Genomic DNA, 16897 nt, shown 5'->3' with positions numbered 1-16897 from the left:
AGACCACGGAGCAGGGGTTGGGGACCCCTGACATAGCCCACAACTGGATAATAGGCAAAGCAAAATAGCCTTGGTGGAGCAGTGGGCTAATGCCTCCTTAAGTAACACCAGCTGCCTGCAATTAGTGCAGGTTCGAGTCCCACCAGGCTCAAGGTTGACTCAGCCTTCCATCCTTCCGAGGTCGGTAAAATGAGGACCCAGATTGTTGGGGGCAATTAAGCTGACTTTGTAATAATGCCGCTTGGGGTGTGTGTGAAAGCCCTAATAAGCAGGTATATACATAGAATGAAGGCTAATGCTAAGTTTGTAAAGCCGCCCTGAGTCTTCGGAGAAGGGCGGGATATAAATGGAATTTTTTTAAAAAAAGGCTCAGATGGGACCCTCCCCACCCACTCTCTTTTGCCATAAAGGAGGGGGAGAGAATTGTATTTCCAACTGAACCACCAACATTTTACCTATTCAGGCACAGGCTGCCTTCTCTGCACCAGCAGAAAGTTCCATTCGTGACAACAATGCAGTTGGGATCTAACAGAGAAATGCATGAAATCAGCACATATTCGGGGAGGATGGTCTGCTTTCGATATCATTTCGAAAAAGTTACGTTATGGCACAGCCAGTTACTAGGCTGCTTTCCCCCCCCCCCACACACACACACACTCTCCAGCAGAGGTTTTCGTACAAAATTACGCGAATTATATGTTTCTGTTGATGTGCTCTTTTGTCATGTTCTCAGCGTACGCTGAATAATAATATGACGATTCTTGACTGACGAGCATTGGTTTAAGGAGAGTCCAAAGTTAGGACGACACGGAGAAAAGTGACTCGAATCAGCCCTCGCACTTAGGACTGTCAAGGGGTCAAGGGGAAAAGAGCCTTGGTGGAGCAGTGGGCTAATGCCTCCTTAAGTATAACACCAGCTGCCTGCAATTAGTGCAGGTTCGAGTCCCACCAGGCTCAAGGTTGACTCAGCCTTCCATCCTTCCGAGGTAGGTAAAATGAGGACCCAGATTGTTGGGGGCAATAAGCTGACTTTGTAATAATGCTGCTTGAGATGGGGCTGAAAGCCCTAATAAGCAGGCATATACATAGAATGAAGGCTATTGCTAAGCACATTGATTTGTGCTTTAAATTGTAAGCCGCGCTGAGTCTTCGGAGAAGGGCGGGATATAAATGGGATTAAAAAAAGAGGGATTTGCTTAATGACCATGTGATTCACTTAACAATCACCGTGATTCACTTAACAACCATAGCAAAAAAAGGATGTAAAATCAGGTGTGAGTCAGTGAATGATCACTTAGCCATAGGTCTGGTTGCAATTGTGGCGATAAGGATAGTCCGGGGGTCTTCAAACTTGGCCCTTTTATGACTTGTGGACTTCAACTCCCAGTATTCCTCAGCCAGTGTGAGTTGAAGTCCACAAGTCATAAAAGGGCCCAAGTTTGAAGACCCCCTGGATTAGTCACATGTGGGATTGCAGTGGCTAATCTGGTCCCACCCAACCATCCTCAGTGACATGAAGGTCTTCAAACTGCAGGGCTGGAAAGAAAAACCTCATAAGCAAAGTTCTGTGCATTCGAATTCAAGAACTTCAAGTTCTCAAGATGATTTTCAGGCTTTAATTCTCAGGATAATCAGTCATGTTTATGCCGATTGGAAATTCTAGGAACCACCCATTTGGTGGAAACCCAAAGCCAATATTTACCGTGGTCTGAAGAATTAACGTCCACCTGTGTTGGATCTAATTCTTCAAGAGAGAGAAAGGTAGCTAAGCGACGGATGGAAACTTTTGCCTAGAACAAAATACATGTCAACACCATGCAATTAACGAAAGGTTTGGATATGGTTCTCCAAAGCAATCAATATTCAATGAGACCAACAGTCAGATTTTCATCAGTCATTGTAAAACCATTTTTCTGATCTTCTTTCCACCTGGCCCGTAGCTGAGTATATTGAAACCAATTCTGAACAATCAGAGACCAACAGTCAATGAGACCATCCAAGTGGTCAATAAATGGTTGGGAGTCAAAAGGGAGCCATTAAATGTCTGGGAGGTCAGTAGTGAAGGATAAAAAGTCAACTGGGATCAAATTAGGTTTTTGGAGTTTCATGTAGAGAAGGGGTCTTCAAACCTGGCCCTTTGATGACTTGTGGACTTCAACTCCCAGAATTCCTCAGCCAGGCACACTGGCTGAGGAATTCTGGGAATTGAAGTCCACAAGTCATCAAAGGGCCAGGTTTGAAGACCCCTGAGGTAGATCTTCACCCCAGTTTGTGGACCTGAAGGTGAGATGAGACAGTATTACTCAAGGTTGGATGGTCAGCTGCTAACAAGAGTGGCCTTTAGTTGTCTCTATTAGCCATGGGATATCACTGGCCTTGTTTATTTATTGTTATTATTATGTTGTTGTTATTTGTAATGTAAAGTCGATCAGAAGGCCGGCAGTTTGGTGGGTCAAATCCCGAATGCCGCATAACAGAGTGAGCGCCTGTTACTCGTCCCAGCTTCTGCCAACCTAGCAGTTCGAAAGCACGTAAAAATGCAAGTAGAAAAATAGGGACCACTATGGTGGGAAGGTAACAGCGTTCCGTGCACCTTTGGCGTCTAGTCATGCCGGCCACATGACCACGGAGACGTCCTCGGAGAAGCGCTGGCTCTTTGGCTTTGAAACGGAGATGAGCACCAGCCCCTAGAGTCGGAAACAACTAGCACGCATGTGCGGGGGAACCTTTACCTTTACCTTTACATCAGTTAAGGGAGACTTTATTAAATTATTTTCAAAATAAATGCTTGGGGGTCAAGGAACACTTTTGACACTTCCTGAAGAGGTCAGTGAGCTGAAGAATTTGGAGACTCCTGGACTAGAAGAAAACCAGGATGCCCTCAAGCTTTTAAATCATTTTTGGATGATGGTTCTAGAATGGTCCTCCTTCCCTTGCTGTGGGATCTCATCAGGAAGATGAACAAGGAAAAAGAGCAATATGGTTTCTTTGGAGGTGTCAAAATGTTTGAAGCAACTGCCTAGCACAGGGGTAGGCAACCTCGGCTCTTTTATGACTCATGGACTTCAACTCCTGACTCAGGAATTCTGGGAGTTGAAGTCCATGAGTCATAAAAGAGCCGAGGTTACCTACCCCTGGCCTAGCAGAAGGACCACTTGAAGAAATGCAGAACTGGTGTGCCTGGAATGATGACCCAGCAGTGAAACTGATGCAACGTAGTCAAAGCAACTCACCTGCACAATAGCATTAATGGAAAATGGAAGAAAGGAATGAGCAGTATTGAGAATGTGGACCAAGCTCAGAGAAACAAAAGCTTTCTTAGCATCCAAGACATTTGTCTTATCCGACAACGTGTAGACCGCAAAGACGATGAATGAAATCTGTAGGGAAGCAAGCAGGAGAAGGGGTGAAACCCTATCAAAACCATTCGGCATTTGGGGGAGGTCAACCCACAGGGCTCACCAGAAAAGTGGATGACTGGAAAGATGCCACAGAAGCCGAGAAGAGCAACTGAGACATCTTGAGAGCTTGAAGTTCTCGAGTTCGGATGCCCAGCACTTTGCTTATGAAGTTCTTCTCCCAGCCATGCAGTTTGAGGACCTTCATGTCACTGAGGATGGTGCTGGTAAGCTTTGCACGGCTGTCCTTATACTTTATCTGAGCTTTCTGAAAGGTGGAATTCAAGTTTGTAGCGCCAGTAAGACAATTGGAATTGTAATACTTAGTAATAATCCTAACCTTTACAACACGACACTCAGAGACAAACACAAATGGAGTTCTGCTCAGCCCTGACCCTTCTTGCATTTCACAAGCTCTGAAGATCAAATCTCCTTGGATGGTTAGAAGGTCCAACTTAGAACATTCGTAGTTATTTTATTAAGTTACATTATTTCTTACAGATCTTTTGGCTTTGTTTTACGTTGTCCCAGCTGGCAGGACTTAAGTGATTTACAACATTGTTATATAAAACCCCCCCACAAAGCACTGGCAAAGAGTCATAGATGGACAGAAGGGGTCTACCTGAAATCTTGCATATAAATTATCCATTGGGGCACACCCAAAGTTGGTCAACCTCAGGCGCCGACTTTTTATTAGAACCCAAAACAAAATTTCATATTCCCCCCCCCCCCCGAATTTCAGCAAACGATATGAAATTAAAGATGTGCGACCAGCAATGACTTCATTCGGCGGCTTCTGTTTCATCTTTGCCCACTGATAACAATGAAACTATGTTCTTATGTAAGAATTGTGTTCCTGGTCAAGGTTCTCCACCTGGAAGTCCTTCAGATGTGTAAGACTACAACTCTGAAGATGCCTGACCAGCGTGGCTTTTAGGTGCCGTTGGTAGGAGTTCTTGACCAACATCTTTGGAAGTCAAATAAGGGTGACACAACTTCAGGCTAAGGAGGGGAAATAAATTTACTTATTTTCCAGAAAACTAACATATTTTAGGCCCTATACCTGGAGCTGGCTTCTCTTCTTGCTGATCACAAAATTCAGAGGTACGAGAACTAAAAATATGACGACAGCAGACAAAGCAGATGGTCCGAGGAGCTAATGGATGCAGAAAACCAGAATGTAAATGAAGAGAACCCAGGATACTTTTTGTGCATCTCTTTCTATTGAACAAGAAGGAAATAGCATCAAAGTTGAAATATTCATGAGAAAGATGATTAACAACTCAAGTCTGTTTCCTTGGTAGAGCTTTTCAACATTTCAACATTTTTAATGAGCTAATGGAGACATCTAGTGGCCAGGTGAACCCGGGTTGGATTCAATTATTTTGGCATCTCAAGGAGGAAAAACTTCCCAGAGGATATCAAGGTATGGCTTATGAAATGATGACTCGGCATCACACAGTGTGTGAACTGCATCATTATGGATTAAGAAGGCATGAACATATAATCAGAGCTGATGTAATCGGAGACAACCATGATCTGGATGACTGAGAATCTCCATGGACAATCAGAGTTGTGTTCTTGTTTTTTTTTTTTTTTACCTGCCAAAGGAAGACAAAGCAGATGACAATCCGGATGGGAGCAAGCCAAGTCCCATTAAAATAAATAATCAGGTCCATCAGCTTCTGCACATCGACAGATACCAGGTTGACAATCTCACCCACAGATGACGCATTTTTGGCTGCATTGGACAGGACCAAGATCTACAGGACAAAAACCAGACCCCCTTTTTAGTAGGGATCCCTTCTGTTATTACAGACACTTATTAATACAAGTAGTCGTGTTTTAGAGCTGATGTTTTGGTTGGGTCTACCTAGTAAGTCTGATATCAATCTGGACTTCATCTCTTCCCCCTCTTATACTCATGTGAATTAAGGAGGTGTCTAAGAACTGCTTTCACATTCCCTCTGCATATTTTGGGCTTAAGAGGGGTTGTTCTCCTAATAGCTTTGGTAACCCATCTCACCTAAAGTATCTCTGCCAAGGTCATCTTCTATGCGGTCTGCACGGGTAGTCCTCCACTTAAGACCGTAATTGAGCCCCAAATTTATATTGCTAAGTGAGACCTTTGTTAAGTGAATTTGGCCCCGTTTGACGACCTTTCTTGCCAGGTGAATCATTGCCGTTGTTAAATTAGTCACACGGTTGTAAAGTGGATCTGGCTTTCCCCCATTGACTTTGCTCATCAGAAGGTCACCAAAGGGGATCACGTGACCCCGGGACACTGTGCAACCATCATAAATACGAGCCAGTTGCCAAGCTTCTGAATTTTGATCACGGGACCATGGGGATGCTGCAACGGTCATGTAAAAAACGGTCATAAGTCACTTTTCCCCCCAGTGCTATTGTAACTTTGAACAGTGGCTAAACGAACTGTTGTAAGTCGAGGACTCCCTGTATATCGCCAGTGTCATTTGCAACTTCAGTACTCCAGTTCTCCTCCATCCTTCAATCCCTTCAAAACTGACCCCCTTCGGAAAGGCCTAAATGTACTTCCCAAGAGCACCACAGAGTTTTTTTTTAAAAAAGATCAACAGAGGGCAGGATTTACCTTCCGATAAACAAGGCCGGTGATGGCTGTCTTTAACCTCATGCCCAGCATGAAACATATATACATGTACCGCTGCTCAAACAATGTCTGCAGACAAACCAAAAAGAACATTGCGGCAGCGTAGAAATAACCCATCCAAAGAGGAGCGTCTTGGTCATTGATAAAATCTAGGAAAAGACTACAAGAAGAATACAAGTAAACCTTCTGTCCTTGAATGAGAACCACAACAGCCCATAAACCTTTAGGACAACGGTGGCCACCTTAAAAAGTTATCTTCCTCCAAGTTTGACTATCGCTGTATTTCTCTTGATTCGAATAGAGAAATATGACCTAACAGTGGCATCTATATAAAGTTAGAAAACATGGCTCGTCTTAATCTTGGCTAGCTTTGAGATTTGTATGTGGTCAAACCCAAGGAAATGGGTTAAATGAGCCATTAAGTTCATTGTGTTAGATGAATCCAGTTTATTTTTAGCTCAGCAGACAGGACAGGGCTCTCTATATGTAGGAGAAGAACAGATAGAGCTGGGGGCGGAGTTAAGCGAGTCATTAGCCTGGAGTCATTACGTTTCCACAGAGTCGAAGTCCAGCCCATCTCAAATTCTGTTGAGTCTTATCTAGCACCAATTTAGGCATGACTATTAGATGACTAGGTTCTTGTGTACAGGCTTGAGCCATACACCTTCTTTAACTACAACATAACCTATGGTTCTGATTCTTCATGCCTGACATTAACATCCCAAATGGATGCATATCTTTTCCATCCCCCATTACCTGGTCCTTTCAACTGAAAGATGTCAGGATGCTGTTGGCCAAGATATGTCTGGTGCGTGACTATTGTCTCATCTCATTACTCTGATGGCAGCTACTTTCCTGGGTCAAACTCCAGAGCAAACAGAAGTTGGGACTAGAATCAGGGGTAGGCAACCTTGGCTTTTTTATGACTCGTGGACTTCAACTCTCAGAATTCCTGAGCCAGCCACGCTGAGGGGAAAGGGAGAGTTTCCAAGCTGAGCCATGCCAGCTCAGGAATTCTGGGAGTTGAAGTCCACGAGTCATGAAGGAGCCAAGGGTGCCTACCCCTGGCCTAGGCCTAGACCGCTTTATGACTCATGGACTTCAACTCCCAGAATTCCTGAGCCAGCCACACTAAGGGGAAAGGGAGAGGTTTCCAAGCTGAGCCACGCTGGGACAGGAATTCTGGGAGTTGAAGTCCACGAGTGATAAAAGACTAGATGACCCTCAAAGAATCTTGGCAATCCCTCTTTGGAAACAAAGCTTCATGTCCACATACCTCAGTATCTTTGGAACCAAAAACAAGAAGACATCACAGGTGAGCAAACAGAGCGTCGCCAGAAGAAAATAACTTCCAAAAACAGTCCAGAAACTTTTTAGAAGCTCTTTGCTCTTGCTAGCTTCCGGTTGGAGCAAGATGGCCATCTCGTCGGCATTTTCCCTCTGGGTTTGCTTTCTTTTCAATCTTACACATTTGGTTATTCTGCAGGAAACACATATCAGTGTGCATCTCTGTGTGGTTTCCAGTATTTTGCCAATTGCTAAGTCTCTCCACAAAAGAGAAATCTGATTAAAAGAGGAATAGGGAGAAACCAAGAGCTAAAAAGCCATCCAGCGTCACCTTTAGGATAGGATAGGATAGGATAGGATAGGATAGGATAGGATAGGATATCCAATATCCAATATCCAATATCCAATATCCAATAGAATAGAATAGAATAGAATAGAATAGAATAGAATAGAATAGAATAGAATAGAATAGAATAGAATAGAATAGAATAGAATAATAATTTTATTGTCACTTTAAATCTACACTAATCGGCCCAAATTAAAATGAGTTTTCATTGCATACTACGCTCAAAGGATAACCACCTCCAATATATACTGCATAAACATGACAATTATGAATGAACCTTTATTATCAAAGTACAACATGTATACAGTGAGATTGTCTGAGCCTCCCTTCGTGCCCCCACCACCACAACTCACTGTGACAACAAACCCCAAATAATAAATAAATAAAATAAATTATGCATATACCCACATACACATACATATGTGGCCCAGAGAAACAACCCAGTCTAGTTTGGATGTATACACATATATGACGAGAAAAATAGGAGAGATGGGCAGCATAAAAATTTAATAAACAAACCAACAAATAAATAAAATTTAAAAATCAGGAAAAAAAACAACTATGAATGCAGCGTGAAGAACCACTGGATTCACTACTGTTCTTTTGTCAGGTGGGCTGTCTTATGTTCCATTACATTTTTCATTCGGTTTAAAATTAACGTTTTGCTTTTTGTTCCCCTGAGTGCCAGGCAATGACAAAAGGATAGTGTGTGCCAATAGTCCTTGACTTAGGACCACATTTGGGAGCAGGGTTTCCATACTAAGCAAGGAACAGTGAACCGTGTCTGATTTTTGCGGCCCTTTTGGCCACTGTTGTTAAGCCAATCAATGCAGCTGTCTTGTCAATCAGGCTGTTGTGAAGAGGATTTGGCTTCCCTCATTAACTTTGGACGCTGGTTGCCAAGCACCCAAATTTGCAGAGATGCTGCCGTGCTTGTAAGCGCGAGGACTGTCACCAGTCATTCTTTCTAGTGTCGTAATGTTATACGGTTGCTAAACAAATGGCTGTAAACTGAGAGGTACCTGTAGATTTCCTAAATCAACAGGACAGCAAGAAAAAACAGACACAAACACAACACAACCTACTGTTGGGTTCTTGCAGAGTATTTATCCCAAGCGGCCTTCACCTTGACAACGATTTCTTCTGAAGAGTTCTCTCTCGCTAGTGACCACAGGTCTTCTGGCTGTAAGGGTGTCCAGTAGCCTTTCCAGATAAGCCTGTATGAAACCAAAAAAAGAAAAATCACAAGCGGGGAAAAAAAAAAGGATATGCAGCAGATTAATCTGTTGTTGTGTTTGGTCTTGGGCTGTAAATAAAGGTAGGTTGATATGCAGTTCTTACTAGATGCCCATGAATCTTCCCAGATTTGTTATGAATCATGGACTGCATGAGTTGGGTCAACCTGGATGATGGCTTCAAGGACAGGGGTTCACATCGATGAGCAGAACTCCGGGAAATAAACTGACCGGAAGGGACTTGATAAACTGTTCCAATTCCTCTCCTTGGGGTGGTGCTTATAGGGTGTTGCATGCCAAAAAAACTAGAGTCACAGGGAATTCCCCCCGCCCCCGTGCCATCACTCTGCTGAACATTTAATTTTCACAGTGCTGGCTAATGTCTATATGCATTTACCCATGTAGTATGGTTCTAGTTTTATTATTTATCCTTCTTACTATTTTCTTTACTCCCCCCTCTTATTGGTGTTATTATTATGATTATCATTATCCTGTTGCTTTGCAGTACACTGAATGCTTCTGTACCAGAGACAAATTCCTTGTCTGTTTAATCACAGTTGGCCAAATAAAGTATTCTATTCTATTCTATTCTATTCTATTCTATTCTATTCTATTCTATTCTATTCTATTCTATTCTATTCTATTCTATTCTAAAGTCTAGTCTTCAATATTCTGTTCTATCTAGTCTTCAATATTCTATTCTTCAATATTCTATTCTTCAATATTCTATTCTATCCTATCCTATCCTATCCTATCCTATCCTATCCTATCCTATCCTATCCTACTCTATTCTATTCTATTCTATTCTATTCTATTCTATTCTATTCTATTCTATTCTATTCTATTCTATTCTATTCTATTCTATTCTATTCTATTCTAAAGTCTAGTCTTCAATATTCTATTCTATTCTATTCTATCTAGTCTAGTCTTCAATATTCTATTCTATCTAGTCTTCAATATTCTATTCTTCAATATTCTATCCTATCCTATCCTATCCTATCCTATCCTATCCTATCCTATCCTATCCTATTCTATCTAGTCTAGTCTTCAATATTCTATTCTATCTAGTCTTCAATATTCTATTCTTCAATATTCTATTCTATTCTATTCTATTCTATTCTTCAATATTCTATTCTATTCTATTCTATTCTATTCTATTCTATTCTATTCTATTCTATTCTATTCTATTCTAAAGTCTAGTCTTCAATATTCTATTCTATTCTATTCTTTTCTATTATCTAGTCTAGTCTTCAATATTCTATTCTATCTAGTCTTCAATATTCTATTCTTCAATATTCTATTCTATTCTATTCTATTCTATTCTATTCTATTCTATTCTATTCTATTCTATTCTATTCTATTCTATTCTATTCTATTCTATTCTATTCTATTCTATTCTATTCTGTTCCGCTCCATTTCATTCCATTCCACTTTATTCTACTCTATTCAATTCTGTTCTGCATTGTATTCCATCCCATCCCATTCCAGAATTTGATTTAAAAGAAATTTGTTAGCTCAACAGCCTTCAAACCAAGGCTTTGCACAGCACTGGTTATCTGCAAGCCTTCCAAGTTGTGACATCTCTCAGGTTGCTCATACAAGACTGCAATGCTTTGGTTTCCAAAGGCTCAAGGTGCTTTGGGGTAGCACAGAGCACTTCACTTGTTTACCTTCTGTCAAATGTTGAAATTATATCTGCACTGTGGGGGGTTTTGGGGTCTTTTGGCCATAAAAAGAAGAAAAAACACTTTTTTGCTGCAGCTCCTTAATTTAAGGCCTGAATTCCCCAGATTGCTCTGCAAACTGCCTCTCTGCAGAGGCGTAATATTACTGTCAACTCCCCATAATGACCTTTTTCTTCCAAGAGCAGTTTTGATTAACAGCAGAAAGCAGCCTGACTTAACTCGGAGCGGGAAAATGCTTGGCAAAAAATATCTTGCCCAGTCAAGCAGATGGATCAGACAGCCATTGCCTGTCACTTAAAAGCTGGGGGGGAGGGAGGGCAACTGCGTTTGAATTCTTACCGAGCAAGCCACCAGTATGTGACTTTGGAAACAAAAGAGGCTCCAGATTCAGGACAGGGATTCTGTGAATGTTGAAAGGAAAGGACAGTTCTCAAATTTGCATACGTCAACGCTGAGGACATTAGCCTGAGTTAGGCAGTTACCCCACTATCAAATTTACACATTTCTGTTGTACAAGGAATGGACGTTAAATACGATGAGTTTAGGAAATAGTGAAAATTATCAACAAGTGCAAAGGTTTTTTTAAAAATCTACTCTTTGGGAGAAAGACTGCGGAGAAAGAACCCGTCGATCTGCTTATAAATGCCAACGTGTCTAGAGCCTTGAAAAAAGCACCAGGACCCTAAAATCAATTTTCCAAGCTCTAGAAAGAAACAAACCAGAAAAGATCGGCTACTTACCGAGTCACTGCCAACGTTGGAAAAAAAAGGCGGTGGATCTGTAAAACAGCACAGCACCAGCTCCAAGAAAACCAGGAGAAAGTAAATGTACAAAGAAAGATGGTGGAATGGCTGTTCTTGGAATCCCTGTCAATCAATCAATCAATCAATCAATCAATCAATCAGCCTGCCAACGTTCTTATTTTCATAATGACTAGCCCACCCCATTGCCGGCAATGGCAAAACTGTCCTGATACTTTGCACGACGTCACGTGACGTTGTGAGTGTCTGGACTAGAAGAACCTCTGAGGTCCTCTCCAGCTCCATCATTCTACGTTCTAGATGTCTCAGAAGAGAACCCCTTTCTGGGACTGTAAAAGCAAGGGTGGGGGAGAGATAGAGACAGGCTTTCAAACCTGTAGAGCTTCTGTTAAGATAGTAAAGGTAAAGGTTCCCCCGCACATGCGTGCTAGTCGTTTCTGACTCTAGGGGCCGGTGCTCATCTCCGTTTCAAAGCCGAAGAGCCAGCGCTTGTCCGAGGACATCTCCATGGTCATGTGGCCGGCATGACTAGATGCCAAAGGCGCACGGAACGCTGTTACCTTCCCACCGTAGTGGTCCCTATTTTTCTATTTGCATTTTTACGTGCTTTTGAACTGCTAGGTTGGCAGAAGCTGGGACGAGTAACAGGCATTCGCTCTGTTACGCGGCACTCGGGATTTGACCCGCCAAGCTGCCGACCTTCTGATCGACAGGCTCAGCGTCCTAACCCACTGAGCCACCGCGTCCCTCTATCTGTTAAGATAGCTTACAATTAAGATAATAGAGCTTAATAGATAGATAATCTGGTTGTGCTCCTTGTCTGAACCATCTCACCAGGCTGAAGCGAGGCAGACTTACCCCTTGTGTTGCATGGTGCACTTTGAAGCTGAAGGAGAGACTAGAGGAGAGGAGAGACAGCAGCCAAAAGATCATCAAAATGCCCGAGGATTGGACCCCTTTCATCCTTTCCATCTGGGTGAGAAAAATCACGAGGATCTAACGGGGGGAGGGGAGAAAAAGGGAGGAGAAATGCTAAATGTAAAGGACGTGTGGGGCATGGGTGGGTTGCAATCGGCTTTTGAGGAACCAGCTCAACCGTGGAGAATGCAGGGATCCAGAACATTTCCCAGCGAAGGGGTTTTTACATAAACCTCAACTTTCTATTATGTTTGTCTCCTGGTTAAACTCTTGAGTCAAGCGGTTTCTCTGAAATTTCAGAGGAACTCCGCCCTCCTGCCATTTTTGCCCATTAGATGGAAGTCTAATGTCTTCTAGGGCAGGGGTAGGCCACCTTGGCTCTTTGATGACTCGTGGACTTCAACTCCCAGAAATCCTGAGCCAGCCATGCTGAGGGAAAAGGGAGAGGTTTCCAAGCTGAGCCATACTGGCTCAGGAATTCTGGGAGTTGAAGTCCACAAGTCATGAAGGGGCCATAGTTCCCCCATGTTGGCTCAGGAATTCTGGGAGTTGAAGTCCATGAGTCATAAAAGAGCCAAGGTGGCTTACCCCCTGTTCTAGGGCAATGGAAAGCAAGGACGGGTCTACTTCTAGGTAACATCAGCCAGGCTTAGCGTATTGATGAGAGCAAGAGAGAAGAACCTTGTTGGGTACTGTTTTCAGTAACTAGGAGTGCCTTAGATTAATGTCTCTGTTCCCTTGAAGTAATGAAGCAAACTCTCCACGAGGAAGGAGGATTCTGACACGAACCAGTTCAGCCGTGCTAAATTCAAGGACTGTACAAAGAAGTCTAGTAACTTGCCAACTCCTTATGCCTCATTATATTGTAAAAAACACACCTCCTGAGTGTGAGGATGGGCATTAGCAAGATGGAACTATGAATGTTATGGGATGCTACTAAATGTTGCATGTTAAATGGGTAACGTCAGTAATGAGTCCAACGATGCAAGCTAATGAACAAACTTGTTGCAAGCCTAGTGTGTTGTGGCCCCGACCCCCGAGTGTGTTTGAACTGTATCTAAAGTGATTCACTACCTTTTTGAAGGGGGGAGGGCTTATCACTTATTATTCGTGGGGGTAGCTTCTCCTTGTTTACAAATAAATAGATATTCAACCATCTTTCTGGCTTGGATTCTTATTAAGCAAGGCACAAAGGGCTAATGCATAGGTCCCCAACCTTTTGGGCACCAGGAACCGGTTACATAGAGAGAGGGTTTTTCGTGGACCGGAGGAGGGTACGTGGTTTTGTGTGCTGCCTGCATCTCGCGGATGGGGCTTTGCTTGTTTGTGTGGCCCGGTTGCCGGCATGCCACGGCCCGCTGCTGGTCCACGGACCGGGGGCTGGGGACCCCTGGGCTAACGGATCTTGCATGCATTATGGCTAATAATGCCAAGTTTCTCCTTCAGGTGATCAGAAGTTATGAAGTTCTGAGACAATTGGAGTGTGAATTGTTCTCACCATGGTGACTAGTTGAATTGTAGGGCTAATGATGAGCCCGGGTGCTGGGGAAACCCCTTGGCTAGCTTCCCAAAGGAGGTAAGAGACGGTGGAGAAGCACAGGACTGACAAGGAAAAGCCCAAAATCTAAAGAGACAGAAAAAAAGCAGTCAGAAAAATTTGCTCCATCACTTTCCAACTGTTATTAAAGGTAAAGGTAAAGGTTCCCCCGCACATGCGTGCTAGTCGTTTCCAACTCTAGAGGCCGGTGCTCATATCCGTTTCAAAGCCGAAGAGCCGGCGCTTGTCCGAGGACGTCTCCGTGGTCATGTGGCCGGCATGACTAGATGCCAAAGGTGCACGGAACGCTGTTACCTTCCCACCGTAGTGGTCCCTATTTTTCTACTTGCATTTTTACGTGCTTTCGAACTGCTAGGTTGGCAGAAGCTGGGACGAGTAACAGGCGCTCACTCTGCTACGTGGCACTCGGGATTCGACCCGCCAAACTGCCGGCCTTCCGATCGACAAGCTCAGCGTCCTAACCCATTGAGCCACCGCGTCCCAACTGTTATTACAGAGTTGTCATTACAGGGGGTTCTCGACTTACAACCATTCATTTAGCGAGCCCTCCAGACTCATGGATTGAAACGGGCAACCACTGAAATTGAACAATCGAACAAACAAACAAACAGACATTGTTTATTTATCTAGGTCTGGAATCCTTCTCCCGGGGTTTGAACCTTACCATTTTTGCTTTGAAGACAGCCGACATCCTGATGTAACCCCTGCCGTTTTTCCGAAGGTAAAGATAATAGAAGGGGAAAGAAGCCCACAGATACAAACAAGGGACCCAAACTGCAATAGTGTCTTGAAAACAGGCTGCAAAGCCTGGGAGATCCATCCACCATGTCTGGTTCCGGTTCTACAAAAACACAAGTTCACACAAAAAAAGGGCAAAATCACAACTGTTGAGATTAAAACGTCTCACTCCGTCGTTGTCCAATTTCCATCCAGCAAGCCTATGAAAACTGTTAAAACTGGTTCAACCAATGTCAAACACACGCTGTTTTAAACCCCCCCCAAGTCAGCCATTAATGGTATTTATTAACAGAAAGTTCAAAGGGAAATTACTCGTCCCTTCAGATAAGTCCTACAGAGTAGATTGAAGCGGTCAGTTGAAATGGTCAAATGTCCAGACTCTTTTCTCCTGCTTTTCTAGGCTAAGGAACTCTTAACTGCCTTTTTTTTTTGCTAAAAAGCTTGCAATTTCCATCTGTTTCCTGGTTTGATCACAGCTGGAGCTGCTATCATCATGACTTCCGTCTCTCTTGATATTGCACATGGTCCTCCAGCTCTTAGCCAGAAAGCATTTTGAGGAACGTCCAGAAGTCCAAAGTTTCTTGACTTCTATTATTTCCCCCCCCTCCTCTCTTACGTCCAGTCTACAAGGCAAGTCTTATTTTAATTGGGGTTTTACTTATACAGGGACAAATTTAATTTTTTTTAAAAAACTTGTTTTTAACTTTTGTATTCTGGTTTTTAATTACCCTGTAAACCGCCCTGAGTCCTTCGGGGAAAGGGCGGTATATAAATGTAATAAAATAAAATAAATAAATAAATAAAGTTTCACAGTTCCCCAGATCAGCTTTCCGTTCTGTTACTAACCTCCAAATCTGACTTGAGGAAGGAACTAGTAGGAAATACGAATTGAAAGGAGGAAAACAACAACAACAACAACAACGAACTTTACAAGAAAGAGAACAGATGGTCAGAGTCCCTTACCGGTGAGTGGGCATGTGTAAATATGTACGTGGAAAACGATCGGGGCAGAATGCTCCTTGCCCTTCATTGGGAACAGGTTGATCCAGTTTCTACGCATGTTTAACATACCCACCTTGAAACCCGTATCAATCAATAGCCAGAAAAGAGAGCCGTTTTCTGCTCACCCCCAGTCCAGCTGTTGGATCCTGCTGAGAACTACATAACCCCTGTGCCCAGCTCATCTTCTCAGCCTTCTGCTTTGCGCCTTTTCAGATCCAGCCGCTGCCTGCCTTCTTTCTCCAGTGCTTCTCTTCTTTGCCTCGGGTGCTGGATTCGGCTGAGAACTACCTAACCCAGGCGCCCAGGTGATCCTATCAGCGGATGAGGCTTCTGTCCTGTGCGGATCTGAGTGTTGCCTGCTGTCATTTTGCAATATTTATCTTCTTTGGTTCCGTGCCGAGTTCTGCCCCTTGCAGGGAGGGTGGGGATTTAGAGCATAGAATCCCCGGGTTAGAAAGGGCCTTAGAGGTCTTCTAGTCCAACCCTCTGCTTGAGCGGAAGAACCCATTCCATTCAGGACAAATGGTTGTCCAATCTCTTATTAAAAAATCTCCGGTGATGGAGCACCTTACAACTTCTGGAGGGAAGCCATTCCATTTGATAATTGTTCTGTCAGGAAATTTCTCCTTAGTTCCAGGCTGGGTTTTTCTTTGATAAACTTCCATCCGTTGCTTCTTGTCCTGCCCTCAGCTGCTTTGGAGAACAAGTCAATCCTGTCTTTTCTGCGCCAGCCGCTCCAGTATTGGAAGACTGCTATCATATCACCGCTCATCCTTTTCTTCCTTCAATTAAGCATACCCAGTTCCCACAACCGTTCATCGTATGGCTTAGCCTCCAGAACCTTTATCATCTTTGTTGCTCTTCTTTGCACCCTTTCTGGAGTCTCACCATACAGAGCTCCTTCACCCACTGCAGGTAAAAGCAAATCCATAGATCAAATATGGAGGAGAGAATGGCGCTGCAGCTGGCCTACGAAACAGAAGTCCGTGCTAAATTTACTACGGGTAGCGAATTCTATCAACGCGGTTTTCTTAAGCCTAGGACGAGAATGTCGACTAGAACTTGAAAAACCCAGCTCACCTTAGGTGGATTCCCTCACTGTATGAAGCCCTGATTTCTCTAATCATGTTTTGATAAATCAACCACAGTGGCTGGGTTTCTCATGGCTGGTTCAGTTCTAAATCTTGGTTTGCAATATACAGTGAGAGAGGGCTACTGAAAACCAGAAACACAAATTAAATCAACCACTCTGAAGGGCGTTCATGGGGATGGGCTGTTTTAAACCAACATTGCTTTGGGTATGTAGTAGTAAAGTCCACTGAAGGTTAGATGCCTGGCTT

At 43.3% G+C, this 16897-nt stretch overlaps 1 protein-coding gene across 1 annotated transcript; it reads right to left on the bottom strand.

Annotated features, from left to right (window-relative positions):
- Nucleotides 1-451: 451 nt before the first annotated feature.
- LOC310646377 (ATP-binding cassette sub-family C member 6-like) lies at nt 452-15739 on the bottom strand (the record flags this gene model as incomplete). The annotated part of the gene is made up of 15 exons (XM_083372794.1): nt 452-525; nt 1703-1790; nt 3234-3380; nt 3463-3666; nt 4462-4554; nt 5000-5161; nt 6010-6187; nt 7304-7507; nt 8746-8877; nt 10920-10981; nt 11321-11446; nt 12200-12337; nt 13758-13883; nt 14482-14658; nt 15683-15739. 15 exons carry the CDS (start codon nt 15737-15739, stop codon nt 452-454), a joined length of 1968 nt encoding a protein of 655 aa, XP_083228920.1.
- Nucleotides 15740-16897: the final 1158 nt, after the last annotated feature.

The sequence above is a fragment of the Vipera ursinii genome (assembly GCF_947247035.1).
Source record: "Vipera ursinii genome assembly, chromosome: 13".
NCBI classification, from domain to species: domain Eukaryota; kingdom Metazoa; phylum Chordata; class Lepidosauria; order Squamata; family Viperidae; genus Vipera; species Vipera ursinii.
The sequence above is the reverse complement of the archived record's forward strand: the minus strand, read 5'-3'. Positions and strand labels throughout refer to the sequence as shown.